The following is a 25,795-nucleotide window of genomic DNA, read 5'->3' as shown; positions in this document are numbered from 1 at the left end:
CCATTGATATTGTACTTAATGTGTGCCTTTGCCTTGTTTAATTTTATGAGTACTTTTCTCATATAGATGGATTACCAGCCTTTGCCTTGTTTAATAATTTCAGATGGCTTTGATGCCATTGAATTTCACTAACCTCCTTAACAACAAATCAGCCTTCAGTGACCTTAATGAACCACACGATTTCCCGGCGAGCTGAGTCAGTATCAGTCCAATGGTTCTACTTATGCTCATTCACCATATGAAGATTGCACTTATGAAGAGACTCATACAAATGAAGTTTACACTTATGAAGAGACACCACGTGCACCTAGCAGCAAGAAAGCACAAAGACAAGCCAACTTCACAATCGAAGAAGACAAACTTCTTGTATTTGCATGGCTCAATATTGGTTTAGACCCGGTGAAAGGAGTCGTTAGAAATAGCCGTTGTAAACTAGCCGTTATTTTAGATTTGTTTTAAATGTAGAATATTTTATTGTTGTAATAAATGCAGAAATCTGTAAAATAGGGAAGCTGTTGGAGTTGGAGCAGAAAAATTATGGAGATTTTGATTTTTGCTGCTTCCCTATAATATAAAAATTATAGGGAAGCTGTTGGAGTTGCTCTCAGCGATTATCAATTTTAATTAGTTAGCATTCAAAGTTAGCAATTAATTATGAGTTTTAGCCAAAACATTTGTGGGATGATCAGCTTGAATGCACGGTTAGGTTATGAGTTTTAATTTTCAAGTTAGCAGTGACACCATTCAAATGCATGTAACTGTGTTTGGGTTCTCAACTTTGAATTCTTGTAGGCAATATGATCCTGACAATTACAACCAGATTCTATGTTTTATTTAATTAGTTGTTTTATCTTTCACTATAAAAATGATTGTAGACATCTTTGTTAGGGCTACTCAACCAAACACTCAATGCGATTACACATTTTATCTCAATACTTTATCAACATTATCTACTTTATCTTATCGCTTTCTTTATTGATATTTGTCTATCTTTACTTGCTGCAATTTACGTTCCCAGTTCTGTATTTCCTTGCAACTTATATTGCTCATCTTTACATTTTTGTAATTTATCTTCGTGCTTTTATCATATTTCACTTTATTCTTAACACTTGACATTCTTGCTCTTACATTCCTGCACTGGATATCCTCCATATACGTTTACCTTGTTGTACTCACTTTCTGAATATATTAAGAAAACATAAAAATCGTTGTTACTCTCAATTTCGCATTCACTCGCTGAGTTACACAACTTGAAGACTCCGACTAGTATAGCCAATCCGTGTTAAAGTTCTTACATCCAAGGCAAAGAGAACCTCGCGGCTAAGATTGATCCTTCCTCGGCCAAAATCAACTGTTTATAAATCAGAACAACGCAAACTTAAAAATGTATCACAAAACCTCACTTGGCCTCCCGACCGCTAGTTGGCACGCCCATGCACACGTTATCAAGCCAAAAGAACACATGTAAGCTAAAGAAACCTTCAGCCGCATGGCGTGGCCGAGACAATTTTTGAGCATACACCATCATGGTTACAAATTGGAGCAAAGCGACTATTAGCGAGAGGGCACGAGCTTTGATTATAAATTCCAATAACGTTATATGAGTTTCTACCAGGGGGTGGGAAAAAAAGCCCAAAAAATCGAAAAACAGACCTAGACCGACGGTTCGGGTCTTCAAAAAACTTTGACAGATTGGGCCGGTTTGGGTTCGGACTATGCCAGACCCGATGCGGTCCTGGTACTGGATATTCTAAAAAGCCCGGTGGACCCGACGTTATTAATAACTTTTTTCTTATTAGGTAAAAGTCTTATCCACGCATTATTCTTCTCCTCCACGAGTCAAAGTTCTCATTCTTCTTATTTAGATTCCTCTTCAGATTCTTATTCTTCCCTCCTCTTCCTCTTCCTCTTCCCTTTCTTCTTCTTCCCTCCTCTTCCTCCTCCTCTTCCCTTTCTTCTTCCTCTTCCGCTTCAGTTCTAAAGAATAGGATATATCTATCAAGAAACTTTCAGTTCTAAAGAATAGGATATCGATCTATCAAGAAACTTCACAATGCAAGTCCAATTTTTCAACAACAAAAAGAAATCTCAAACCTACTCACTCAAGGCCATGGCTCAGGGCATATGTTGAGCCACGCCACGTTCATGCCACCAACGGCAAGGGCCTCAAGTAGTTGTTCAAAGCCGTTGATTTGTGCAGATGAGCTTGGTCCGCCTGGTACTTCTGAATCTGTTCTCCCTGAGCTCGGTTTCCAGCATCGACCTCGATATATAAAGGTGAAAGAAGTATAGTCTTGCTACGAAGCAGGGGATAGTACCCAGGGGAATGTGCCGTTGTCGGAGATGAGCAACTGTTCCGTCAGGTAATTTTTTAAAGAATTTACTGGATGGTTTCCTGATATACATGTTGGTTTTGGTTAAAATTAAGAGCTGCACATACCAGACGATTGCATGAGCAAAGTAAGTTGACAACAGTGCCCCGTCAATTGAACAGGCACCAACACTTTCTCACCAAAAAATTATCTCGACCGATGATAGGGCCATTTTCCAAATCATCTTCCGTTGTCCCTCGTTTGTATTTTTTGCCCGAAAACCCAGTAAACAGCCCGAAAACTTTCGGTCTATGTTTAATTCGGTTATTCATAGAATAACACGATTTGGGCCTAGCCCGAAAAGTTCGACCTCAGTCCGGGACTCAATAAATTTACATATGGGCGTGGCCAATACCGAGTCTTACTTTCTACAGCATATTCGAGCTTCAATTCTACCAACACAAAAACTACACAAAATCAGGTCAAGTTTTACAATTGAAAGACAAAGAGTAGCTTCCATGTGGGGAAAGAGACATTTATACTTGGACATGCACCTGCCTTATGACATCATATGGAGAGTGACATATTAGGACTTTAGGAGTGGCGATGACACCAATGTAAAACATGTATACAACAAATAAGTTAGCTAATAATTAGCTGATTCAGATCCCATCACTGAATTTGAGAGTCTTATACAATGCATTAGAGTTTTTACTATACTAGGTCAAGCAAATTTTCGAAGGAAGGTAAGTAACCGGATATTTATTGGGTAAACAAATTCTTCATATATAGAAGGGTAACTAACTTAAGCTAATGGGAAAATTATATAATACATACCCGTATGTACGTCATACACACATTTATAAATGTAACAACAGATTGTTGTCATAGTAATAACATACGTGAGTCCTATTTTGTGTAAGCTTATTTCTATTACTAGTGATTACACTACATACGACCTTCTTACAAGCTTTTGAACAAATTCATTGTCAATCTTGTAATTTTAGTATATTATATGTAAATAGTGTAAATGAATATAGTAAATTTGTTCTTAATGTTGTAATTTTGATTCATATAAATTGTAATTTTTGTTTAAGTAGATGTAAATTGAGTGTAGGATAAACACCACAATATCATAACTTGTCTCAAGATAAGAAATGAACTTTGCAATACCATAAATTCGTGAGGATTATACGTTACATCTTTTTCTTTTTCTGTTTGAGTTCTATAAGAAATGAACTTTGCAAAGTTACAAGCACGCCATGCGCACGCCATGCGTGGTTTAAATGCTTCAAGCATGAAAAGAGGATTTTGAGAATCCAAAAATAGATTTGTGTCAAGATCTCACAATATCTCTTATTTATGAGTGCTGGCCATAACGATCCAAGTCTATACACATTTTGTGGATACACGCATGACTATAAAGGGAATAGGACACCACCTAATCCAGCAAAAAAATATATAGCCACTCTCAAATTTAGAAGAAAATCCTTACTAGATTTGAACCCGGCCAGTTTAAGCAGGTGTATATATATGTACATATGTCCAGGATTGCACACTATCAGAAGAATAGCTAGCAGCTAGCCAGGATTATGGGGTCTCTCTCTAAACACTGCATAGAGCTGAGGAATCGGAGGGGCTGCGAGTGTATCTGTAATTTGTTAAATGGGTTGAAACCAGTGCTGGGAATGCTGTTGGTAAGTGTTTTAGGTGCAGTGTTGAACATATTCTACAAACTGGTCGCTATTGATGGAATGAACTTGAGGGTCTTCGTCGCCTACCGCGTCATCTTGGCCACTGTCTTCTTGGTGCCTCTCGCTCACGTAGTTGAAAGGTTCGTTTTCTTCGTCTGGTGCCCCCTTTCTTTAAATGTTAGTTTGTTTGTTTTTTCCCAAATTTCTATAGGATGAGTAGTGGCCAACTGGCCATAACGGATTCATTTTAACATCAAAGTCTGATCATTGTAAGCGTTTTCTTGATACACGTGGTGGTCCAGATTAATGTTATTGGCCCATATGATAAGTAGATATTTATGATTGGTCTCTTAATTTAATCAGTTTTTCTATTGGAACCTCCAAATTTACTCACTTGACCTCATTGCTTTTTACAATTCCTATCAAATTTTCAAATACTAAATTTGCTCACTAAACCTCACTCAAGTTCCTGAAATAACCTCACTCATATAATTTTCAAACAAACTATTAATTACATATTCATTCCTTAACCAGATTACATAAATCTCTTATCTAATAAAAAAGAAACTCAAACACAAGGTATTGGGCTTTAAAAATTAATTTCTAATAAAAAAATATTCTTTTTTTCTTGTAGATGTGCAAAAAAAAATGAAGAGTAATTTTTCTTAATGTTTAATTATTTTCTCTATTTTCTGTACCTCATGATTAATTATTTAATATTTTTTTACATTTTTTTACTACTAGCTTTTTTTTTTTTTTGTAAATATAATGAATAGACTGAGATTTAGGTCATAAAATGATTTCTTTGTTATCCCTCACCAATATGCGTTCAACATATATGATGATAGGAATTTTTATGTCACATGATCTTGATTATAGTTTTAATTCATATTAAATATATATAAATGCTTTAATGAGTATGTAGTGAAATAAAAAAATGAAAATAGATAAGGAAAATAATAAAGAATGTAATATAATATTATTAAATTGGAAAGTCTAGAGAAATTAAATATAATATTATTTTGGGTATAATTATTGTCCTTAATAGTCATTTTATAAGAAGTTACATATGTCATTTAATAATTCATAATAGAGTGAGGTTTACTGAGCAGATTTGGAGGTCCCAATAGAAACACTCTAATTTAATTTCTATTTTTCATCTCCTACATGGTCTCTACCAAATTCGAGTGATATTATTAGCTTGAACCACCACATGACAGTGCCATATGGTACTCCAGAACCACAGAATAATTCCTCGTGTGTGTGTTTACGTATAAGCTTAAATTAAATGACTTTAAATCTCAAGTATAATTCTAGAATAAAAGATGACACGTATATTTCATTTATGGATGGTGAGTAGTATTGTCACTCACAATATTGGATTATATCTAACTTGGCTATTTCCCTCCACAAGATCTGAACAAATAATGGCAAAGAAAAACCGTATTGATTGACATGCACTACCTCATGCGCACTACCTAGCAAATAGCAACAGATTCTGAACCTACATAATTGGTTACAAACTATTGGATATATCAAATACTTGGATCTTTGGTTGCTGGGTTTGGTTGTATCTCTTAAAATAGTTGAATGAAATTAGTTAAATATCTTCTAGTTATATATGTTTTAACTGCTACCATCGTCATGATCCTTTTTAACCATTTGCATGCAGGAACAAAAGACCAAAACTTACGTGGATTATACTACTGCAAGCATTTCTCTGTGGGTTATTTGGGTACGTAGGTTTTCATCCCGCTAATTACTCGAACTTAATCTTTGTAAAAGGATTAATCCTTTTATTAGGAGGACTGGAGTGCAAATTATAAACGCAAAAGAACATATTAATTGGATGTATTTAATGCAGGGTAATACTGGCTCTAAACCTATACCTGGAGAGCATAGTATTGGTATCTGCTACATTCGCTGCCGCGATGAATAATCTGTTACCCGCCATCACCTTCATAATGGCGGTATGTTTGAGGATGGAGAAATTAGTCATAAGAAGCGTTCCAGGGGCGGCGAAAGTTGTCGGCTCACTGGTCGGGATCGGAGGGGCGATGATCTTCACTCTCTACAAAGGCACAATTATACAAATCTGGTCTACACATCCTCACCTTTTTCATATGAACAAAAACACTTCTTCATCACAGGCAAATCACTCTGCCAATCCAGCCTTGGGCTCTGTTTTAGCTGTAGTCAGCTGTTTATGCGCTGCAACTTGGTACATAATTCAGGTACACATAAAGTCATATGTAGCCGTACATCTTCTTCACCTTTTGCATCCCTTGACCCCTGTGTATATTTCTAGTTTTCTGAAGTGTTCAACCAAAAAAAAAAACAAATAGAAATGAAAATGCATGTACGTGCTCCACTTTCTCACATGTAGAACGATTAATGGTCAAAAGCTTCTAATTCTTTATCCGCTTTCAAAAATCATTCCTACTAAAAATTTGTTCTATATGGAAACTATTGCAACATTTGGTCGTTCTTCTAATATTATTTGATCAATTGTGTTTGTCTAGATGATCTGAACAATTTAAATGGTCATACAATTTTCGGTTTGGGTAAGAAAGGAACAATATTTTTAATTGATTTTTTGTAAATACAATCAATTTGATTGATTTTTGTTAAAACTAGCTTCCCAAGTTTATATAAGCTTCCTACATAATGGGGATCTCGGAATAAAAAAGTTTCTTATTAAGGATTTTATTTTTATGTTTATTGCTATTTGAAATGCATGCAGGGTAAAATGAGTAAAACATACCCATGCGTATTGTCCTGCACAGCTCTAGTCTCTGTAATGGCAACAATCCAATCTGTCATTTTGGCCTTATGTATGGAAAGGGACTGGAGTAAATGGAAGTTGGGTTGGAATATTAGACTTCTTGGAGTTGTTTATTCGGTGAGTACATTTGTTTTTTGTTTATTTTTTGTCTATCTATTTCATTATTTCAAAGTAAAAAGTTTAAAAATAAAGAATTGAAAATAAAAACTCAATCAATCCACCCCAACACTTAACATACAACAAACACACATTTCCTACAATCATCAAGTTCCATTCTGATGACTTATGTAATGAATGTGGTACCTGAAGGGAATAGTGAGTTCAGGACTTGCAATGTGCTTGACTTTATGGTGTATGAATATGAGAGGGCCGTTGTTTGTATCAAGTTTTAACCCTGTAACGCTCATAGTCGTAGCCATTTTCGGCTCTTTGCTGCTCCAAGAGAAGTTGTACCTAGGAAGGTATGTATGACGTTACATCTATATGACGCTACATCTATCACTCTCTTTTCTTTTCTTTTTCCGAAGTAAAATGAAACATTAACAGAAACATGATTTGAGACCAATGTATATGCTTGTCTGTCACCACTGCATTTACTTGTGGTTTGCTTTGTTTTCTGATGGAATGACAGCATACTTGGAGCATCGCTAATTATATGTGGATTATACGTACTATTGTGGGGTAAAAGCAAGGAAATGAAGAAGCCGATGAGAGTCGAACCGGTACTTGAAACCCCGCGACCGTCCGAAACTCAAGCCATTGAAATTGTTACTTCAACATCTCCTATAGAGCCGAGCGTTAACACCAGTACTGAGAATGATAATAACAACAACACAAATGATAGTTTAATTGGTAAGTTAATTGCAAGTAAACTCTATATTAGTTTGGTACATTCTTTACCTTCTCGTTAATTTGATAATAAACTAAAGTAGAACATCACAGACATGTGATGCATAAAGTGTGAGTAATGATCGACAGCTTTGATCACCTTGCTACCGACATATAGTTTACAGAGAATTGTTTGCTGTTGTGCAGCTGTTGGACACTTGGACACCATGAACTTGGAAATAGAGATCGACTTCAGACTACGGAGCTAAATCGGACGGACGGCGGCGGCTACCCAATTGGCGATCAAGTTCACAGATAATTAATACAGAAGGAAAAGAAAAGGCAAGAGTTTAGGAAGTAATCAGGAGAGTCTTGCAATTTCGCAAACCATGTAATACTGTATGGAAATACCAAATTTACATTTGGTTATTTTCTGCGGTTTACTTTAGATGTAAGATTGTCATGTTATGCGTCTCCATGATAATTATTTAGGTACATAAATTTAACTGTGGAATCCCTAGTGTTCATTTAGATGTAAGATTATCATGTTATGAGCCTCCATATTGATTAATTAGGTGCGCTTTTCTTAAATTGTGGAGTCATTATTGGTGTATTGTTGAAATCAAATCTCAATTTCTACTGCGTGCATAGTTGCATAAGCAAATTATTCAATTTGATCCCTGCTTTAGTTTTTAGACTTCTCCGAATTATCACAAGTTAACTCTAATACACGGCATGACTCACGCTAACATACATCAAGATATAAGTAGATATAGCAATTAGTCTTATCGGTGCATGTGTTTGTCTGCTGTCATTTTGGGTTTCAAGCAAAGCCGGACCTGACATAAGGCCCGTAAGTCGGCCGTCTCAGGTCTAGTGTCTCGTCAAGCCAAATTTTTTTTTCTAGGAGTATTTAAAAAAAATTATTAAGTAAATAAAATGTAAGTTTTTTATTAAACAATAAGATTGGATTGCTTGCAAGTTGCATTCATTAAAAGAACTCTTAGCCTAGGTTCGAATCATCTTTCTGTTGTATATTTATTTTTCTTTTAAATTTTTTGTTTGTAAATATTGTTTTGGCTATTTTTTTTCTTTTCTATAATAAATGTAGGCCAATTTTTATTTTTTGCCTCAAACCTCAAAATCTCAAGTCCGGTCCTAGATTTAAGTCAAAGTTCTTATTCTTCATTTTGTTCCGTAAAACTGACAACTGATCAACTCAGGTTCCATTCAAGGGCTGATCTAATTAAGTACAAGTTCGGTTGGTTTGAAGCCCACCTAAGATTTCTAAAATATATTTCTGAGTATATGTAATATAAACATATTTCAAGATTTTGCACTCTTGGTACTTGTTTTAATTTGTACCAAGCCCACCCAAGTTTGAATCTTGCTATTGATGTTCCTCTAGTTCTTTTTTTCTTTTACTTCCTATTTTCTTCTAATTTTTTTTTCTTTTATTTCTCCCAGTGCATACTGGGCTCCAAGTTAGACATTGGGCCTCCCTTGTGTGTGACTTTGATCTATTCGGTCGTTACTGTATTAGTTTCAATATAATATTATTTTGAGTTAAACATCAATAACTACAAAATGACACTATTATTTACCAATAGCCTGTGCGGCCAACAATTGTAATGGGTTGTTAGCCCATTATAAAATTAGCTTTAGTTTCTGAGATTTCTTTGTCTTGATGGAAAATGATGAGTTCTGTGACCAACAATAGTACAAAATGAATTGTATGAGCTTCATTTTATGAGGGTCAGTAGCCTTAGCTTTATGATTTCACTAACCCTATGTTTATTGCAAGCTCATTTTTATGTTTATTTATGAGGGTCAGCAGCCTTAGCTTCATGATTTCACTAACCCTATGTTTATTGCAAGCTCATTTTTATGTTTATTTATGAGGGTCAGTAGCTTTAGCTGATTTTATTTGTATTGCAACCTCATTTTTATGTTTACTTTATGGGAAGCGTTGAGACTAATTTCGACTACATTTTTAGATCATTTCTCTCTACATTTTGCTTAGTTATTTCCTTAACAATGTCATTTCTAACTTGTTTTGTGTTTTTAAGTAGTTTTGAGTCTGGAAATGGAAGGCAAGGAGTTATATGTGGAGAAATGAAAAAATAAAGTTTTCCCAATTCTACCAGGAAAAGGAATCCCAGTTGAAGTAGGAATCCTAATGCAACTAGGAAAGAGCTCGAAAAAAATGATGTTCAGAAATGAAGAAATGACAAAGTCCCAGTTGGACTAGGAAACCTGATGATACTAGGAGTCCTGATGCTGCTAGGAGACCTGGTGAGACTAGGAGATGTTATGTCTTGAAGATGACTCAAGATAGTTCAAGAATGTTCTAGAATAATGAAGAATTTCGGCAATCATAAAGATGGGCTTTCAAATTAGATCATTTGAAGAAATCTGGCCCAAAGATTGAAGCATGTGACTTGCACTTTAGTCTCTTGAGGAGTCCATGGGCCACAAATATTACTTTTTGCGGTGACATAGAAAGGAGATATTCAAGGATTTTTCGGCAACGCTCAATTTGGGTTAATTTTGGATTTCTATGGAATTTTGGAGAAGAAAATAAAGGAATAAATATTGAATTTGGATTCCTGATTCCATTCTACATACTTGGAGGCCGAAATATGGTCTATGTTCAAGGAAGATTTCAGCAAAATAAAGGTGACTTGCTCTCTAATTCTCAAGGAATATTTTCATTGGTCGGATGATGTCACAAGTAGATTTCAACCTTGATACCCTAACCCTTGCCGTTCACTATATAAAGGAGGTTTGTGAAGACATTTCACACACTACAAAATTCAGAATCAAAAGCCACAAACACTTCCTCTTTTCTTCCAAGTTTCGGCAATTTCAAGAGATTCCAAAGTTCAAGGCCGTGAGCAATCATCCTCTCCATTCAAGCATCCCTACCGTGATCCTCATCCATTGCACTACCTTTTAAAGCTTCTTGCATCCTTGAAAATCAAAAAGTGTAACCATGAACATCTTTATTTGTTTTCGGTTTTTGAATGTAAACTATTTTGGGTTTTATATAAGATTGCAATTTGATTTTCTTATTTGGATCTTTAATTTTCGATTTCTATGGTTGATGAAGTGTTGATTTTAGATATGTGATTTTCGAATACTATGAAGCATGTTTTAGGTTTTAGGTTTTCTAGTTGATAAATTGCGATTTGACATATGTTAAGCATGATTGTTAATTTTGAGCTTCAATCCCATCTTTTATGTGTTAATTGATCTTTGGATGCATACTTAAGTTAATGAACATGTAATTGAATCCATATTAAGGTGCTAGCGTTCTAGGTTTTAATAATTAAAGTGGAGAACCTATAATTACTTAGGTAAATTAACAATGAGTCTTGCATGCTTGATTAGCGTTCTAACTTGTGTTCTTGGCTTGAATTGATCAAACTTCCATTGTGTTTACTGCATTAAAAGTGTTTTTGTTAGTGATTAGCTACCACTAGTAATTGCATGCTTGATAGGGTTAACTATGGTAGGTTCATCTAGTTAATTTAATTAAGGGAAGTAAAAAGAACTTTGTATGCGTTCATCTTTGTTCTTGATTGATTCTATGCTGTGACATATTTTGATTCGTGATTTGATGTTTGAAACCTTGTCAATGTGTTAATGGTAGTTAATTCTATCTAATTTCATACCATCCATATAATTCTACTTGATTATGTGTTTTGATGTGTCACACATGTATATATTTACTTAGTTATTAAATTAGAAAATAAATCCTAAATCCCGTTTACATGTAATTTTCGTGAATAATGTATATATATTCTTTGAATTTTTTTTCTAACATTTATTTTTCAGGAATTAATAAGGCCCTAATCCCCGGTTGAGAACGATAACCTACTTACTCTTACTACATTGATAGAGTTTTAAATTGAGCACTAACTTTGTGCAGGTCAGGAAGGTCATTGCAATTATGTGTAACTATAGGCTCTGTGGATATTTGATCTTAGTATTGCTGTTGGTCTTTATTTTCTGCTTGAAATTCTGGTCATTGATTTGCTGCAACTGTGAGTATTTTTTTGATTTGGTCTTTTGCATTCCTATAAGCTGTAATAGTTTTTAAATCAAATTGGGGGTCAGTACACTATTGAGGGTCAATAAACTACTGAGTGTCAATACTCATATATTTGCATTTCTCATATACACATATTAATCGCAAATGACAAAGAGGAAGGCTGCTACAATAGACAAAGAGGATGTACAGATTGAAGAAATGAGAAGAACCATGGTGGAGAGATTTCTTCACCATGACGAGAGTTGGTATTCGAAAGCAACTTGTATTCGAAAGTAGGTGATAATTGAAGGCAAGCAAATAACATATTATTTATCATTTTTGTAGTTTGATAATGGAGCATATATATCCTAAACTATATACAACAAGTTGCTAACCAAAAAGTCAACGATAGAAGTGTTTAGGCAGACAATGTGCTACAAATTGAAAATGAAATCGAATAGAGCCTCATACATGAAGAAATCCTGCTGGAGAAACTTCTTCACCATGAGAAGAGACGAAATTCAAAGCAACTTGTATGTGAAAGCAGCAAAATCAGAGATATAGTGTTCAAGTTTCATATTGTAATATGTATAAATAGTTTTTGAGATTATTATATAAATGAGTTTCTCAGAAAAACAAATGTAGAAATATTTCTCTGTTTCTTTGTATATTTCACAACTTGAAAAAAAAAATACTTTTTTTTGTATTGTGATAAAGTAGATTTTAACCAGAGGAATATTTTTCTTCAAGTTTAATGACACATTTGGAAAATCCTAAATAGGTTCTTCAAGTCCATATATGTAGAAAATGTCACAGAATACTCATTCATGAATAACATGTACTAAAAAAGAAACAATAGCATCGAAAGATAATTGTTCATAATGCTACTGACATTCAGCACTGTTAATACACATTATCCAAACCATAGGAGCAGTTTTGTAATTTACTTGTCAACATAAATAATTCAAAAATGGAAGGAATCTGACCGCAAGGGATTTGACCTTGCTCATGAGACTTGTGTACTACCGCAGGGGAATTCAAGTAAAAAATAGACCTGCTGATGGTAATTTTAAACCAAAATGTGTAGATAGTGGTAATTTACTATAATATTTTCAACCTCTTTTCTCTCTTTATTCAATACGAACAAATAACTTTATTTCTTTTCTGGTAGAGTCTATTTGGCATTCAACTTAGTACTAGAGGTAGTGTTTTTGACATTAGTTTTAATTATAGCAAATTACCACTACCTACACTTTTAATCCATAAATTACCATTAGCAGGTCTATTTTTTTGAATTCCCATGTGGTACTGTGCAAGGCCCATGCGGTCAAACTCCTTCACTTTTTGAATTATTTCTATTGGTAAGTAATTTACAAATCTGCCATTGTGAGTTTGATAATGTGAATTAACACTGCTGAATGTCAGTAGTATTGTGAAGAAATAATATTTCTATATTCCATCTTTGTTTTTCTTAGAAACAACTCATTTATTTAATAATTCCAAAAACTATTTATAAATATTACAATATGAAACTTGAACAATATATCATTTATATCTGGCTTTGTTGCTTGCACATACAAGTTGCATTGAATTTCACCTCTTCTTATGGTGAAGAAGTTTCTCCAGCAGGATTTCCTAGAGTACTGACCCTCAGTAGTATATTGACCCCCAGTAGTATACTAGCCCCAGTAGTATACTGACCCTCAGTAGTGTACTGATCCCCAGTAGTTTACTGACCCCCAGTAGTATACTAGCCTGGCCTTCTTACGTTTGTTCACTTTAGCATTGCTTTCATTAGCTCCATCCTGCAAGTCAACCAGCAACATAGAGCATAAGGGATGACAAAGTGTGCTAAAAAATGTTTTGGCGATTACAACTCTAATCCTTTCTCTTCAAAAATCATAGCATTCAAACACATAGGAACTGTCACTAAACTTGGAGCCTAATCTCTATAGTTTCTTCCATTTCTTTCTAAGATAAAAATTAAAAAACAAAAGGAAGTAGAAGATACCAGCAGTAAATTTTGCAACTAAGCCATGAACTTGAAAGAACACAGAACCTAAAAAAGCAACAAATTTTTTGTCAAACTAACGTAAACATAAAACTAAAGCATTACACAACACCACCAATCCCATAAGAAACTAAAATAAACGCAAAACTAAAACTACTGGCCCTCAATACAAAACTGATAAAGAAAACTAATGAAGCAAAAATTTGCCAAGCTATTTTACTGTCCTAAGATGGGTTATCATAGAAGCTTGCATTTCTCCATAAGACTAAGGTACTAGATGCCATTTCAAGCTCTCCATAGAATTTTGATCAAACAGGAATAATAGTACCAGCAACAACACAATTCTAAAACTATGATTCCACAGCAGGACTACAGACACAAATCACATTCACTGATTCCACAAAAACAATAGATATTGCATCCTTTGGATACACAGAATGATGTCAATACAGCCTAGAGTGCACAATGTTTCAGCTAATGGATGTTGACTCACTATTAAAAGACTGATTTGCCTTCTCGACATCAAGCGACTGTTGTAGTATATGAGGCACTCCCAGCTTGATTTGTAGTTTCATATCCCTGCAGAAATTAGAAATGATGACTAATTGACTAACGAAGCAAATTCAAAAATGATCTTCCAAATATGATAACCATCGAACACAACGGTTTACATGCACAAAGCCTAACAGCTAACCCCAATCTGTCAAAACCTCACTAACCTGAAAATTTGCTTCACCGCCTCGATTCGCCGCCTCTCCACTTGCTTCAACTCCTCGCTTCGCCGATCGCCTCACCTCGCCGCCTTGCTTTGCCGCCTCGCTTCGCCACTCGCCTCGCCTCACCGGCTACTTAACCATCGGAGCCTCTATTTGCTACTCTAATTTGTTGCTTAGAAATGGATCTGAAATAGATATGAGAGAGAGCGAGAGCTGCATCGTGATAAATATTGAACGAGTGGCAATTTTTGTAATTTCATAAACATTTAACTGTCCTTTTTGTCCTTAATATATTGAATCATTACTGTAGCTATTTTAATTTGACCGCACGGGGACCGTGTTTGTGGCCCTTGAGCATGGGAAAGAAATGAAAGAATTTGTAGCTAGTGGTCATTAACTCTTTTAATTAAGTTCTAATTTTCTCAATTTCTTATTTATTATATGGCCTAAATACTTGTTACTCCTCATACTTTTCCCTTAATAACAGTTTAGTCTTTATTCTCTCTAATTCTCACACAGAAGGTCCTAAAATGACTATTACACCCTCACTTTATTTATTTATTTATCTCTCTTTTTTATTTTTAAATTTTCTGCCTCTCTCTCTCTCTCTCTCTCTCTCTCTCTCTCTCTCTCTCTCACACACACACACACACACACACACAAATCTCGAAAACTAAATCTTCCAAGTCAAGATCAAGAACAAGAGAGCGTTACATACACAAACTCAATACAAAAATCCAAACCGGAGGACCAAAAACCCATCAATCATTGTTCGAAATTTCTCATACCCAGTAAGCAAAAATGAGTGTTCTTGAATACCTAAATGTCATTAACGTCCCAAGGCTTCAGGTCTAGAACAACGCTTGGTCTCCTTCGACAACAATAAAGGCTCTGATTCTCCAGCGTCGCCGTTAAACTCTCCTAGTCTTTCGAATCCGATTGCAGCAAAGAGATTCTGAGCCCCGTTCTGAAATCCTCTCTTTTCACGTTGTCTACGATGTCGTTTAAGCCACTGAACAGAAATTCACGGCAGCTATCGATGGCGCCGAAGAAGATGGGGTTTGAGGTTGAAAAAGAGAAAGGTCGAGACCTAGGGAAGATCGATTCGGAGATTGAGGAAATCGAGAAAGAGATAAGCCGATTGAATTCAAGGCTGGAATTGCGGAAACTAGAGAAGGCCCAGAAGGTGGTGGAGAAGCGCGGCAGAGTTGTGGCGGCAAATTTCATGGAGCCTTTATAGCAGAGTGTGAAGAATTCCGATGAGTTGAGAAAGATTGAGGAGTCTTTGAATTTGAGTGCCAGGCCGAAGGTTAATATAGAGGTATGAGTTTGGGGTGGTCGGAAATTATCGCCACTGCCGTGTTCCGGCGACCAACCAAGCTTGAGATAATCCTTGTTCAGAAAATACAGGATCGCCGGAAATCTTGCTTCTTGAAGCTTCAGAACATTGATGAACTGAGGGTTACTAAAGACCCTGGCAAAAGCACGAGTCTTAGCCTGAAATTGAGGAAGACCGCATCGAGAGAGAGGGGGAACCAAAAAAAAAAACAAAACAAAACAAAAAAACAAAAAACAAAAACAAAACAAAAAAGAGAAAAAGAGAGAAAAATTAATATATATATATATATATATATATTAAAAGGAAATGAGGGGTATAATAGTCATTTTAGGACTTGTTGTGTGAAAATTGGAGAGAATAAGGACTAAACTGTTTAATTTTAAAAATTTGGACTAAACTGTTTTTAAAGGAAAAGTATGAGGAGTAACAAGTATTTAGTCCTTATTATATTTAATAAAAAATTATTTAAATATTTCTTCAGAAAAAGACCAAAAAGTAAACCATCGATCTAAGGTGAATTCAAACTAAGCACACCAAGTGTTAATATAAGGGTGGTGAAATTTGCACACCCTTAATTGCAAATGGCACACCCTTTTATTTTTTTAATACTATTTCATCTCACCACTTTTTACTCTTCCTAAAATACCCTAAAGTCATATTGTCTTCTCTCTCTCTCTCCTCTCCAAAACCCACGACAATCTTCTCTCTTTCTTCTCCATGTATGAGCCCATGCTGGGTTCCTCTTTCTAGCTGCGAGGTTAAAGAATAGAGACCCATTTGCAGAGCATTGGAAGAAATCCCACAGCTACGGATTCGAAGGCAGCGTAGACAGTGTCAATTTGGGTGAATTCGACGTATCCAAGACCCAGACCCCATTTTACAATCCTCTGTGAATCTTCCGGCAGAGATCGGAAATTCAACCCCGATTTTGGCAGAGATCGGATTCGAAGTACCAAGTTTGAGCATGCAGGATCATAGTAAGTTTCTTGGGTTTTGTGCTTGATTACTGTTACCCAAGATTTGTAGATCATTTTGACAGCTTCAGAGTTCTTGGTATTGGTGCAGTTTGATTTGTTTTCAAATTGGGTACCAGTGGAGTTGGTTTGTTAGGATCTTGCAGGGGTTGTTCAGATAATGGTTCTGCCACTAGTTGGGGTTTTGCAAGATGGTTTTGTGAATACTACTGGTTCAAGTGTTAGTAATTCGAGATATTTGCTTGGTTTGTTGCTGTGATTCAGAGCCTCCTGATTCTTGCAAAACCAATCGGTGTTACATTTGGTTGCTCGGTAAGAACTAGATATTGCTCTGCTCTTGAAAATACTGTACTCAAGTATCTTACAGTTAAATTGTGGACACCTTCATTTTTCATGCATGTTTGCTGTAAATTTGGTAGTAATCTTTGTTTGACAAGAAGTTCCCAGGTTAACAATGCATAAATCTTCCCTCCCTCTTAAAAGTGGGTGTATGTTCTGGTTCGGCTTCCATTTTCAGTTATAAAAAGATACTTGAAGTTGATGGAGTCTTTCATATATTTCACAACAACCGAGAACATTCATGGGTCTGTTGAGCATCACAAAGAAATAGGATGGCAAGCCGATGGGTATCGTTGGGTTTAGAAAGTTTTAGGAAAAAAACAATTGTTGAGAAAACCAGTGAAGCCGCCGATGGGTATCGTTTACTTTTGTCGATGGCATCATCTACCCCGTGAAGCTGACTTTAGGACCCAAAAAAGAAAACAGAAAAAAACAGACTTTAGGGTATTTTAGGAAGAGTAAAAAGTTGTGAGATGAAATAGTATTAAAAAAATAAAATGGTGTGCCATTTGTAATTAAGGGTGTGCAAATTTCACCCCCCTAATATAATACTATTTGACTTCAAACAGCAGTAAGGTCAAAGCTAGGTGGATCGGTCAAAATAATTGCAAAGTATCTATTAAAGCAAGTTCACCTGTTGGGTCACCAGGTCACTTATTATTCACTGTTTTTTAGTGTATATTTTCATTCTCTGGGTCACGAAATACACTGTGCCCGTGACCCAGATGGTGAAATTAATACTAAAAAGTAATGAATGGTGAGTGACCTAGTGACCCAATGGATGAACTTGTTGATACAAAATAATGGAAATTATTGTATGCACTGGGATCTGCAGTGAAGGGGGAGCTACGCACCCTGTAATCCTACGACGTATATGCATGAGACGTGTCCGCCTCCACCACACGTGTAGCCATTAAAGGGTGATCTAATGAGTCAAGATAGGCGACTAGCAGCCCCAGCTAGCGCTGGCTTTTTCGTGGTTCCATTGCCTGCTGAGGGGCAGTGTTGTAACCTTGGAGCCCATAAAACAATGATCTATGTTCAGTATTCACCGCCAAAGATCGAAGAAGCTTAACTAGATCGAAGATGAAGAAGATAAGTGTTCTAGTTCTAGTGTTGGTTCTATGCGTGATGACCTCTAATGTGAAGCAGAGCCTTGCTCAGGTTGACTGCTACGATGCTTGTTCCACTGGCTGTGTTTCATATATAAACAACCGTAAGTCCACTCGCAACCAATCTTTCAAACCTCTCTGAAATCTGGATATTGAAATCTGCGATTTCATCAGGATATTGAAATCTGGGTTTTGCTTTCATTGCATAGCCTGTAATATGAACGTACTGTAAATTAAGTTCTTACCCATCATGAAGACCATAGACCTGCCTACATGTAATTGCAATGCTCTGTTCATTTTTTTCTGATCGAGATGGCTGTGGTTGCTTATTAGTTAAAATGCCAAACGTTTTAGTAGGGTAGTAGCTTGATTAAATGAAGTACAATTAGTTAGATCTTGCGCAGGTAAAAAAAAAAAAAATTTGATTTATGCGTTCTTATGTGGTCAAAGCCTTTTATATCATGAGTAATCAATTTAGTAGCCAGGCTTCCAATGAATGAAGTAAATCATACATGTTTCCAACTTAGTTATCTAATCCTAATGATGATTGATTTGGGTATTTTACATGCAGCGAGGCTTATGTCACGATGTGATCGCAAATGCCAGATTAAATGTGGTCCAGGTAACTTCTTAGCCATTCAATTTTGTTCTGAAATGCTAGCTTTATTTGACACTTCCCTGTATTTGTTCTGTATTTATTCTAGCTTTATGCACTGAAAAAAAAAATGCTTTTGCTCAATGCCATTACATTTATTAAAAGTGCTTTAGCTAGAGACATGTAAGTTTTCAAAAAATATAGTTGCTTCCTAAAAATGCATTTGGAAGTACTTGTTGATTAAGCTCCTATATGTCTCTCTTTGCTTCTTCAACAAGAGCTTTATAGTGCTTCAATAGTAGTCTTGCAATTTTTCAATTGGTTGTTTTTCACCTTCTATATTTTCATTGATGTGTACAGATTCTCAAGTTGAGGAGAATTTTCATTGAGAGGCAAAGATAACTGCGAGCAAACCATGAATCAAGTTGCAAAGGAGAATAGGGTTAAACTTACAAGCAAACGCTAATAACGTGCAACTGTATGTTTCTTTTGGTTCTGTTCTCAATGAAATAAGTACCAAATTTCTTTCAGTCCTTATGTGGGACCTAATAAAATTTCGGTTTCCTTGTGAGATCATTATATTAACGTAACAATGAATTATGATTGTCAAGTTTTCATAAACGTTAGAGAGCAAAAATAATGCAAAATTAACGAAACATGCATGCATGTAATGACATGGTACTCTCAAAAGGGATAAATTAAACCTACGAAGCAAAGAGTATAGTTGTCCCCGTTGGGGAAAAAGGAGAAATACAAGTTCCCATGTTACCTCTTTTCTGGGTTTATTCATTCTCAGTGGTTTAAATGATTTAGCTTGTAGAATGAATCAAACATGGATACATTTCCTTTATATAAAACCAAAATGAGCTCGGAATCACTACCAACAATGCTCCACAGACAGCGGTCGATAATGAGAGGTAAACTTACCGCCTCGGACAAAAACCAGAACCCCAAAATAATATCTGCCCACACCTAGTGAGGTGCCAAACTTGGGATCCACCTATCATCAACCAACTTTGGGAACTCAGAATCATACTCGATTCCCTTAATAGAGGGCTAGACAATTTCCATGATAAGGAAGTTGAAAAGGGAGGAAGAAAATGGCCACTAGAAGGTGGGCTCATAAGCATTGACGGTGCTCGGACAAGGGAAATGAGTTGCTGGCAGGGGACCAAAGAGGGGAGTAAGGTTTGGGGTTTCACTGAAAATTGTAGAGAGAGAAAATGGATATATATATATATATATATATATATATATATATATATATAGACACACACACAGAGAGGAGTTCCAAAAGTAGAAAAGAATACTTTGATTTTAGGGTTTTCAATAATAATACTATTCATCCCACAAAGGGGTATATATACAAGGCTAAGAGGAGTAGTCTAACCCTAATAGGAAACAATCATTCCTATAATTACATGATAACCTAAATAAATAAGAATCATAATTACATAAGATTTACAGCTATTCTACACTCCCCCTCAAGTTGATGCATAGATATCTATCATGCCCAACTTGTCAACTGAGCTGTCGAATATCTTCCTGGACACTCGTTTAGTAAGAACATCAGCTAACTGCTCTTCTAATTTTACAAATGGACAACGAATAACCTTTCTGTCAAGATTTTCTTTAATAAAATGACGATCAACCTCCACATGCTTTGTCCTATCATGCTGAACTGGATTATGTGCAATCTCAATTGCAGCTTTATTATCACAATGCAAATCCATAGGTTGTCTAAGCTTGTAACCTAGATCTTTCAGGACATTACGAATCCATAACATTTCACAGACTCCATGTGCCATACCTTGAAATTCAGCTTCTACACTTGATCTGGCCACAACTTTCTGTTTCTTGCTACGCCAAGTGACAAGGTTCCCTCCTACAAAAGTGAAGTACCCAGATGTAGAACGCCTGTCAGTTTTATCACCAGCCCAATCTGCATCTGTGTATCCCCCAACTTCCAATTCATCCTTTTTCTCAAACAGTAATCCTTTACCTGGTGCTATCTTCAAATACCTCAAAATCCGAAAAACTGCATCCATATGTTCTTCACTAGGACAATGCATAAACTGACTGACAACACTCACAGCATAAGCAATATCAGGTCTAGTATGTGAAAGATAAATCAACCTTCCTACAAGACGTTGATACCTTCCTTTATCAGTTGGAATTTGATCAGGATAAATGGCAAGTCTGTGATTCATCTCAATGGGTGTCTCAATTGGACTGCAGTCCAACATCCCCGTTTCAGTAAGTAAGTCAAGAACATACTTCCTCTGTGACAGTGAAATTCCCTTCTTAGACCTCGCAACTTCAATACCCAGAAAATACTTCAGCTGCCCCAGATCCTTCATTTCAAACTCCTTTGACAGATACTTTTGTAACTCATTCATCTCTTTCGGATCATCCCCTGTAACAATCATGTCATCAACATACACAATAAGAGCTGTAATCTTACCATTCTTGCGCTTGATAAACAAGGTATGGTCAGAATTGCTCTATCTGTACCCAAAGGCTCTCATGGACTTTGAAAATCTCCCAAACCAGGCTCTTGGAGATTGCTTCAGGCCATACAAAGACTTCTTCAATTTAAACACCTTGCCAACTTCACTTGGGTAATTCTTAACACCTGGGGGCACATCCATGTACACTTCTTCTTCCAATTTCCCATTAAGAAACGCATTCTTCACATCAAACTGGTGTAAGGGCCAATCTTTGTTTGCTGCAAGTGAGATTAGAATCCGAACAGTATTGATCTTTGCCACAGGTGCAAAAGTCTCCTCATAATCAATCCCATAACGTTGTGTGTATCCTTTGGCAACCAACCTCGCCTTGTATCTATTAATAGTTCCATCTGCATTAAGCTTCACAGTAAATACCCAACGACACCCTACAGTCTTCTTTCCAACCGGCATAGGTACTAGTTCCCATGTTGCATTCTTTTGAAGAGCTTCCAATTCTTCATTCATCGCCTTTGTCCATTTTGGATCCGTCAATGCATCCTGCACATTACTAGGAATAGATACAATAGATAATTGATCAATAACAAGTGCATGTGACCCAGAAATCCTATGGTTAGACATAAAATTAGCTATAGGGTATTTAGCTTTGGCTTTGATATCTGGTTCATATTGTTTCTTAGGAATTCCCTTGGTAACCCTTTGTGATTTGCTAGGTTCGACACTTTCTAACCCAGAAGATTCATTAAAGTTTAGGGGTACCTGAGGAGGATCATTCTGACCGGGATCTTCAGTTGATGATGCATAAGGAGGAATATCTTGTGTGTGAGCTTCAGATACGTCTTGATTTTGATTCAAACTATCCAGAAAAGTCGTCTCTTCTGTCTCGGAATTCACAACACTCTGTTCGGCAGTTACATTTTCTGTTTCGGAATTCACAACACTCTGTTCGGCGGTCGCATTTTCTGTTTCGGAATTCGCAACACTTCGTTCGGCAGTCGCATTGTCTATTTCGGAATTCACAATGCTCTGTTCGGCAACTACATTTTCTGTTTCCAAATTTCTACCCTCAATGTATCCTCCAAATTTTCCAAGTCTTCAAAGACATCAAAATCAATAATAGAACGAGGATTTCCTTCACAACCTCTCTCCCCCTGAAGGGAAGACAGAGAAGCTCCCCCTGAGTAAAAAGGCTCGGATTCACAAAAAGCAACATCAAGAGAGACATGTAAAGTGCCAGTAAGGGGATCATAACATCGATAACCCTTCTGGAAGTCAGCATAACCAACAAAGATACACTTACGGGCACGGGGATCAAGCTTGTTGCGTTGAGGCTTGGGAATATGAACATAGGCTATGCACCCAAACACCCGGGGCTCCAAATTAGGCATAGAAGGGATGGTCAAAAATGTATGAAGCTTCTGATGAGGATTCTGAAACTCAATCACCCGTGAAGGAGTACGGTTGATAAGATATGCTGCAGATTTTACTGCTTCTCCCCAATAGGACCGAGGTACATTCATGCCAAATAAGGAAGCACGAACAACTTCCATCAACTGCCTGTTCTTCCGTTCTGCTAACCCATTCTGTTGAGGAGTATAAGAATTGGAGGTTTGATGACGAATTCCATGTGACCAGCAAAACTCAATCATAGGGCCATTCACAAACTCTCCACCATTGTCAGACTGAAACACTCTGATGGATTGTTGATACTGAGTTGCCACCATTTTGTGAAATTCGATAAACATTCCAAATACATCACTTTTATTCTGCAGTAATGACACCCATGTCATGCGAGTGCAATCATCAATAAACGTTACAAAATACCGAGCTCCAGAAAGAGAAGGAATATTTGCAGGACCCCAGACATCAGAGTGAATTTTCATAAAAGGAACAAGACTTTTATTAAGACTTGGTGAATATGAAATACGGTGGCTCGTGGCCAGTTCACAAATGTCACAATGGAAATCCAAATCACTGACAACCGAAAACAAATGAGGTTGCAGCTTCTTAAGATAACTAAAAGATAGAAGACCTAAACGGCGATGCCATAACCATACTGCTTCCTTTGCATTCTCTACCCCATTAATCTGATTAGCTTGCCCCAAAAGATGCTTCTGGTTTTCTCCAGTCTCTGTCAGATCCAGGTAGTATAATTTTCCCCTTCTAACACCATAACCAAGAATCCACCGAGTCAGAATGTCCTGAAACACACAGAAAGATGGATAGAAGGTCACAATACATGCAAGTGCTAAAATAATCTGACCAACAGATAAGAGATTATAAGCTAGTGAGGGAACAACTAGGACAGATTCAAGGGTTAAGGTATCAGATACAACAATAGAACCTTCTCCGGTGACCAGAGTTGGAGTACCATCAGCAGTAGAGACAATATTTTGAGAGGAACATCTAAGGTTTTTCACAAGACTAGGGTCATTGGTCATATGATCAGATGCACCTGTATCAATTATCCATGTATTATTCAAAGTAGCCTTACCCTTCATACCTGACTGCGCTACATTAGCGGAGGCATTGTCGAGATGCTCTTCCTCTGTAGTAGCAATAGCCGCCTTGCTCGGATTCTTTCGCGGTTTCCTGGTGAAGTCCCACCAATCAGGGTAGCCAATCACTTCATAGCACCGCTCCTTGGTATGACCTACTTCCCCACAGACAACACATTTTTTGTTTAGGTATGGGTTTGGTTTGTCATGAGGACGGCGTGGAGAAGGACCTGAGAAGCCTGGAGGAGGACCTGGTCTGCGTTGAACGACCATAACAGAAGATTCGGTAGGTACTGAACGCCCCATAGCTTGTTTGTCTAATTGCACCTTGCGAATGTAAGCATAGCTCTGCTCCAAGGAGAATTTAGGCTCCTTGCGTAGGATTTCTCGACACACCTGATCATACTCTGGGTCAAGTCCACCCAAAAACAAGTGAACACGCATCCGGGACATTGCTGAAGTTTCTTGAACGACAGCTGCAACATTATCATGTTGAGAGGCCACCCTTTGATCAATCTCCTGGAACATTGCCACTAACTCATTGTAGTAGGTCGGAATGGGCCTTCCATTCTGCTTTGCTTCAAAACACTTTTTATTCAACTCAAAGATTCGGGTTTCATCAGAATCATCATAAAAGGTTTTCTCTACAGCTTCCCAAATATCTTTCGCAGTAGGAAGACGAATATACCGGTTCATGAGAGAGGATTCCATGGAGTCAATTAGCCAACTTTTCACCTTTTCATTGTCCGTGGCCCAAGCTTCATACTCTGCAGAATTCATGGCGGGTTCAGCCTTTACTCCGGTCAGATAACCAACCTTCCCTCGTGCTCCAATGCGCATTCTCATAAGAGGAGCCCATATGGTGTAGTTGGATTCATTCAAGACAACTCTTGTGGGGAAAGCAGAGTTGTCTTGTTGGGTGATGTAGTGGTGATGGATGATCGGTGAGGATGACACCATTGTCTTCTCGAGATTTGACTGTTCGCCTTCAATTGCAGGTCTGGCCATTAAGGAATTTGGGGTTTGTTTGTTTTTGTTTTTTTTTTTTTTTTTTTTTTTTCAGGTTTGGTTTTTCTAGGGTTTCAAAAAATTCAGGGATGGCTTGATTTTAATGGTGGTGGTACGCAGCGGTTTGTGGTGTGCTTTGGGATTCAGGATTCAGGATTCAAAGGATGCAGGCAAGTTCAAAGGATTGAACCTGCTCTGATACCAAGTAGAAAAGAATACTTTGATTTTAGGGTTTTCAATAATAATACTATTCATCCCACAAAGGGGTATATATTCAAGGACAAGAGGAGTAGTCTAACCCTAATAGGAAACAATCATTCCTATAATTACATGATAACCTAAATAAATAAGAATCATAATTACATAAGATTTACAGCTATTCTACACCAAAGAGGACGTTCGTACTTTCGTTAAAGTGCGGACGGCGCTGCTGCAGCTCGGCTCGGGGTGCGACGGAGCGGCGGCACTTGCCGGATGGAGGCCAAGGGTCGAACGGACCGGTCTACAGTTGGTGGAGTCGCCGGCGACGTGGTTGCAGCGCTGGCCAGGAACCTGCAGTTGCAGGTGAGGTCGTTGCCCAGAAACCTGCAACCTCGACCTCCTCCGACCTCGATCGCTGCCTAGAAGCTGTCTGGGATGCCTCCATCCGACAAGCCCCGCCGCCCCGTAGTCGCCTGAAAGCTGCTGCAGCAGCGCTGTCTGCACTTTACCTGTGTGTGTGTGTGTATATATATATATATATATATATTTTTTTTCAATGAGGAGAAAAAAAACAAAGTACCATGTTAAGAAATTCAAAATGAGAGACATTAGCTACTGAGATAGGAAGAGCTCCATTAATTCCAGCTTGCTATAGGATTAGTGTGGCCCAAGTGAGCAAGTGAATCTGCCAAGAAATTAACTTCTCTCCACATGTGCTTGAAGCTTATGTCTTTAAATGATCTTGCTAAATTTTCGATGTCCTTCATGACTACTTTGATTCTCCAAGGAGTTTAATCTTTCCATTAATTGGGAGGCTGCCAGCAGTTCTGCTCTCAAAGCTTGAGCTTAAGCATTGAGTACATCTATTCTTCCAATATT

General features: G+C 37.1%; 1 protein-coding gene and 1 long non-coding RNA gene across 2 annotated transcripts; both read left to right on the top strand.

Annotated features, from left to right (window-relative positions):
* Positions 1-1,874: 1,874 nt before the first annotated feature.
* On the top strand, positions 1,875-8,241 carry LOC112180011 (WAT1-related protein At1g68170). The gene is made up of 8 exons (XM_024318498.2): positions 1,875-2,363; positions 3,836-4,146; positions 5,679-5,741; positions 5,871-6,240; positions 6,750-6,908; positions 7,101-7,252; positions 7,423-7,643; positions 7,827-8,241. The coding sequence occupies exons 2-8, from the start codon at positions 3,905-3,907 to the stop codon at positions 7,886-7,888; spliced, it is 1,269 nt and encodes a 422-aa protein (XP_024174266.1). The 5' UTR covers positions 1,875-2,363; positions 3,836-3,904; the 3' UTR covers positions 7,889-8,241.
* A 9,765-nt stretch (positions 8,242-18,006) lies between these two features.
* On the top strand, positions 18,007-19,327 carry LOC112179258. Its single transcript, XR_002927709.2, has 3 exons — positions 18,007-18,250; positions 18,718-18,768; positions 19,102-19,327. It is a non-coding gene; the product is annotated as an uncharacterized LOC112179258 (long non-coding RNA).
* Positions 19,328-25,795: the final 6,468 nt, after the last annotated feature.

This window comes from Rosa chinensis, chromosome 7 (genome assembly GCF_002994745.2).
Source record: "Rosa chinensis cultivar Old Blush chromosome 7, RchiOBHm-V2, whole genome shotgun sequence".
Classification (NCBI taxonomy): Eukaryota; Viridiplantae; Streptophyta; class Magnoliopsida; order Rosales; family Rosaceae; genus Rosa; species Rosa chinensis.
Note: the sequence above shows the minus strand (reverse complement) of the source record. Positions and strands in the feature narration are given on the sequence as shown.

Bases quoted from the DNA above. Each gene is read 5' to 3' on its own strand.
- LOC112180011 (XM_024318498.2), top strand. From the start codon at position 3,905: ATGGGGTCTCTCTCTAAACACTGCATAGAGCTGAGGAATCGGAGGGGC. The intron at 4,147-5,678 runs GTTCGTTTTCTT...ATTTGCATGCAG, and splicing joins CTCGCTCACGTAGTTGAAAG to GAACAAAAGACCAAAACTTA. The intron at 6,909-7,100 runs GTGAGTACATTT...TGGTACCTGAAG, and splicing joins TTCTTGGAGTTGTTTATTCG to GGAATAGTGAGTTCAGGACT.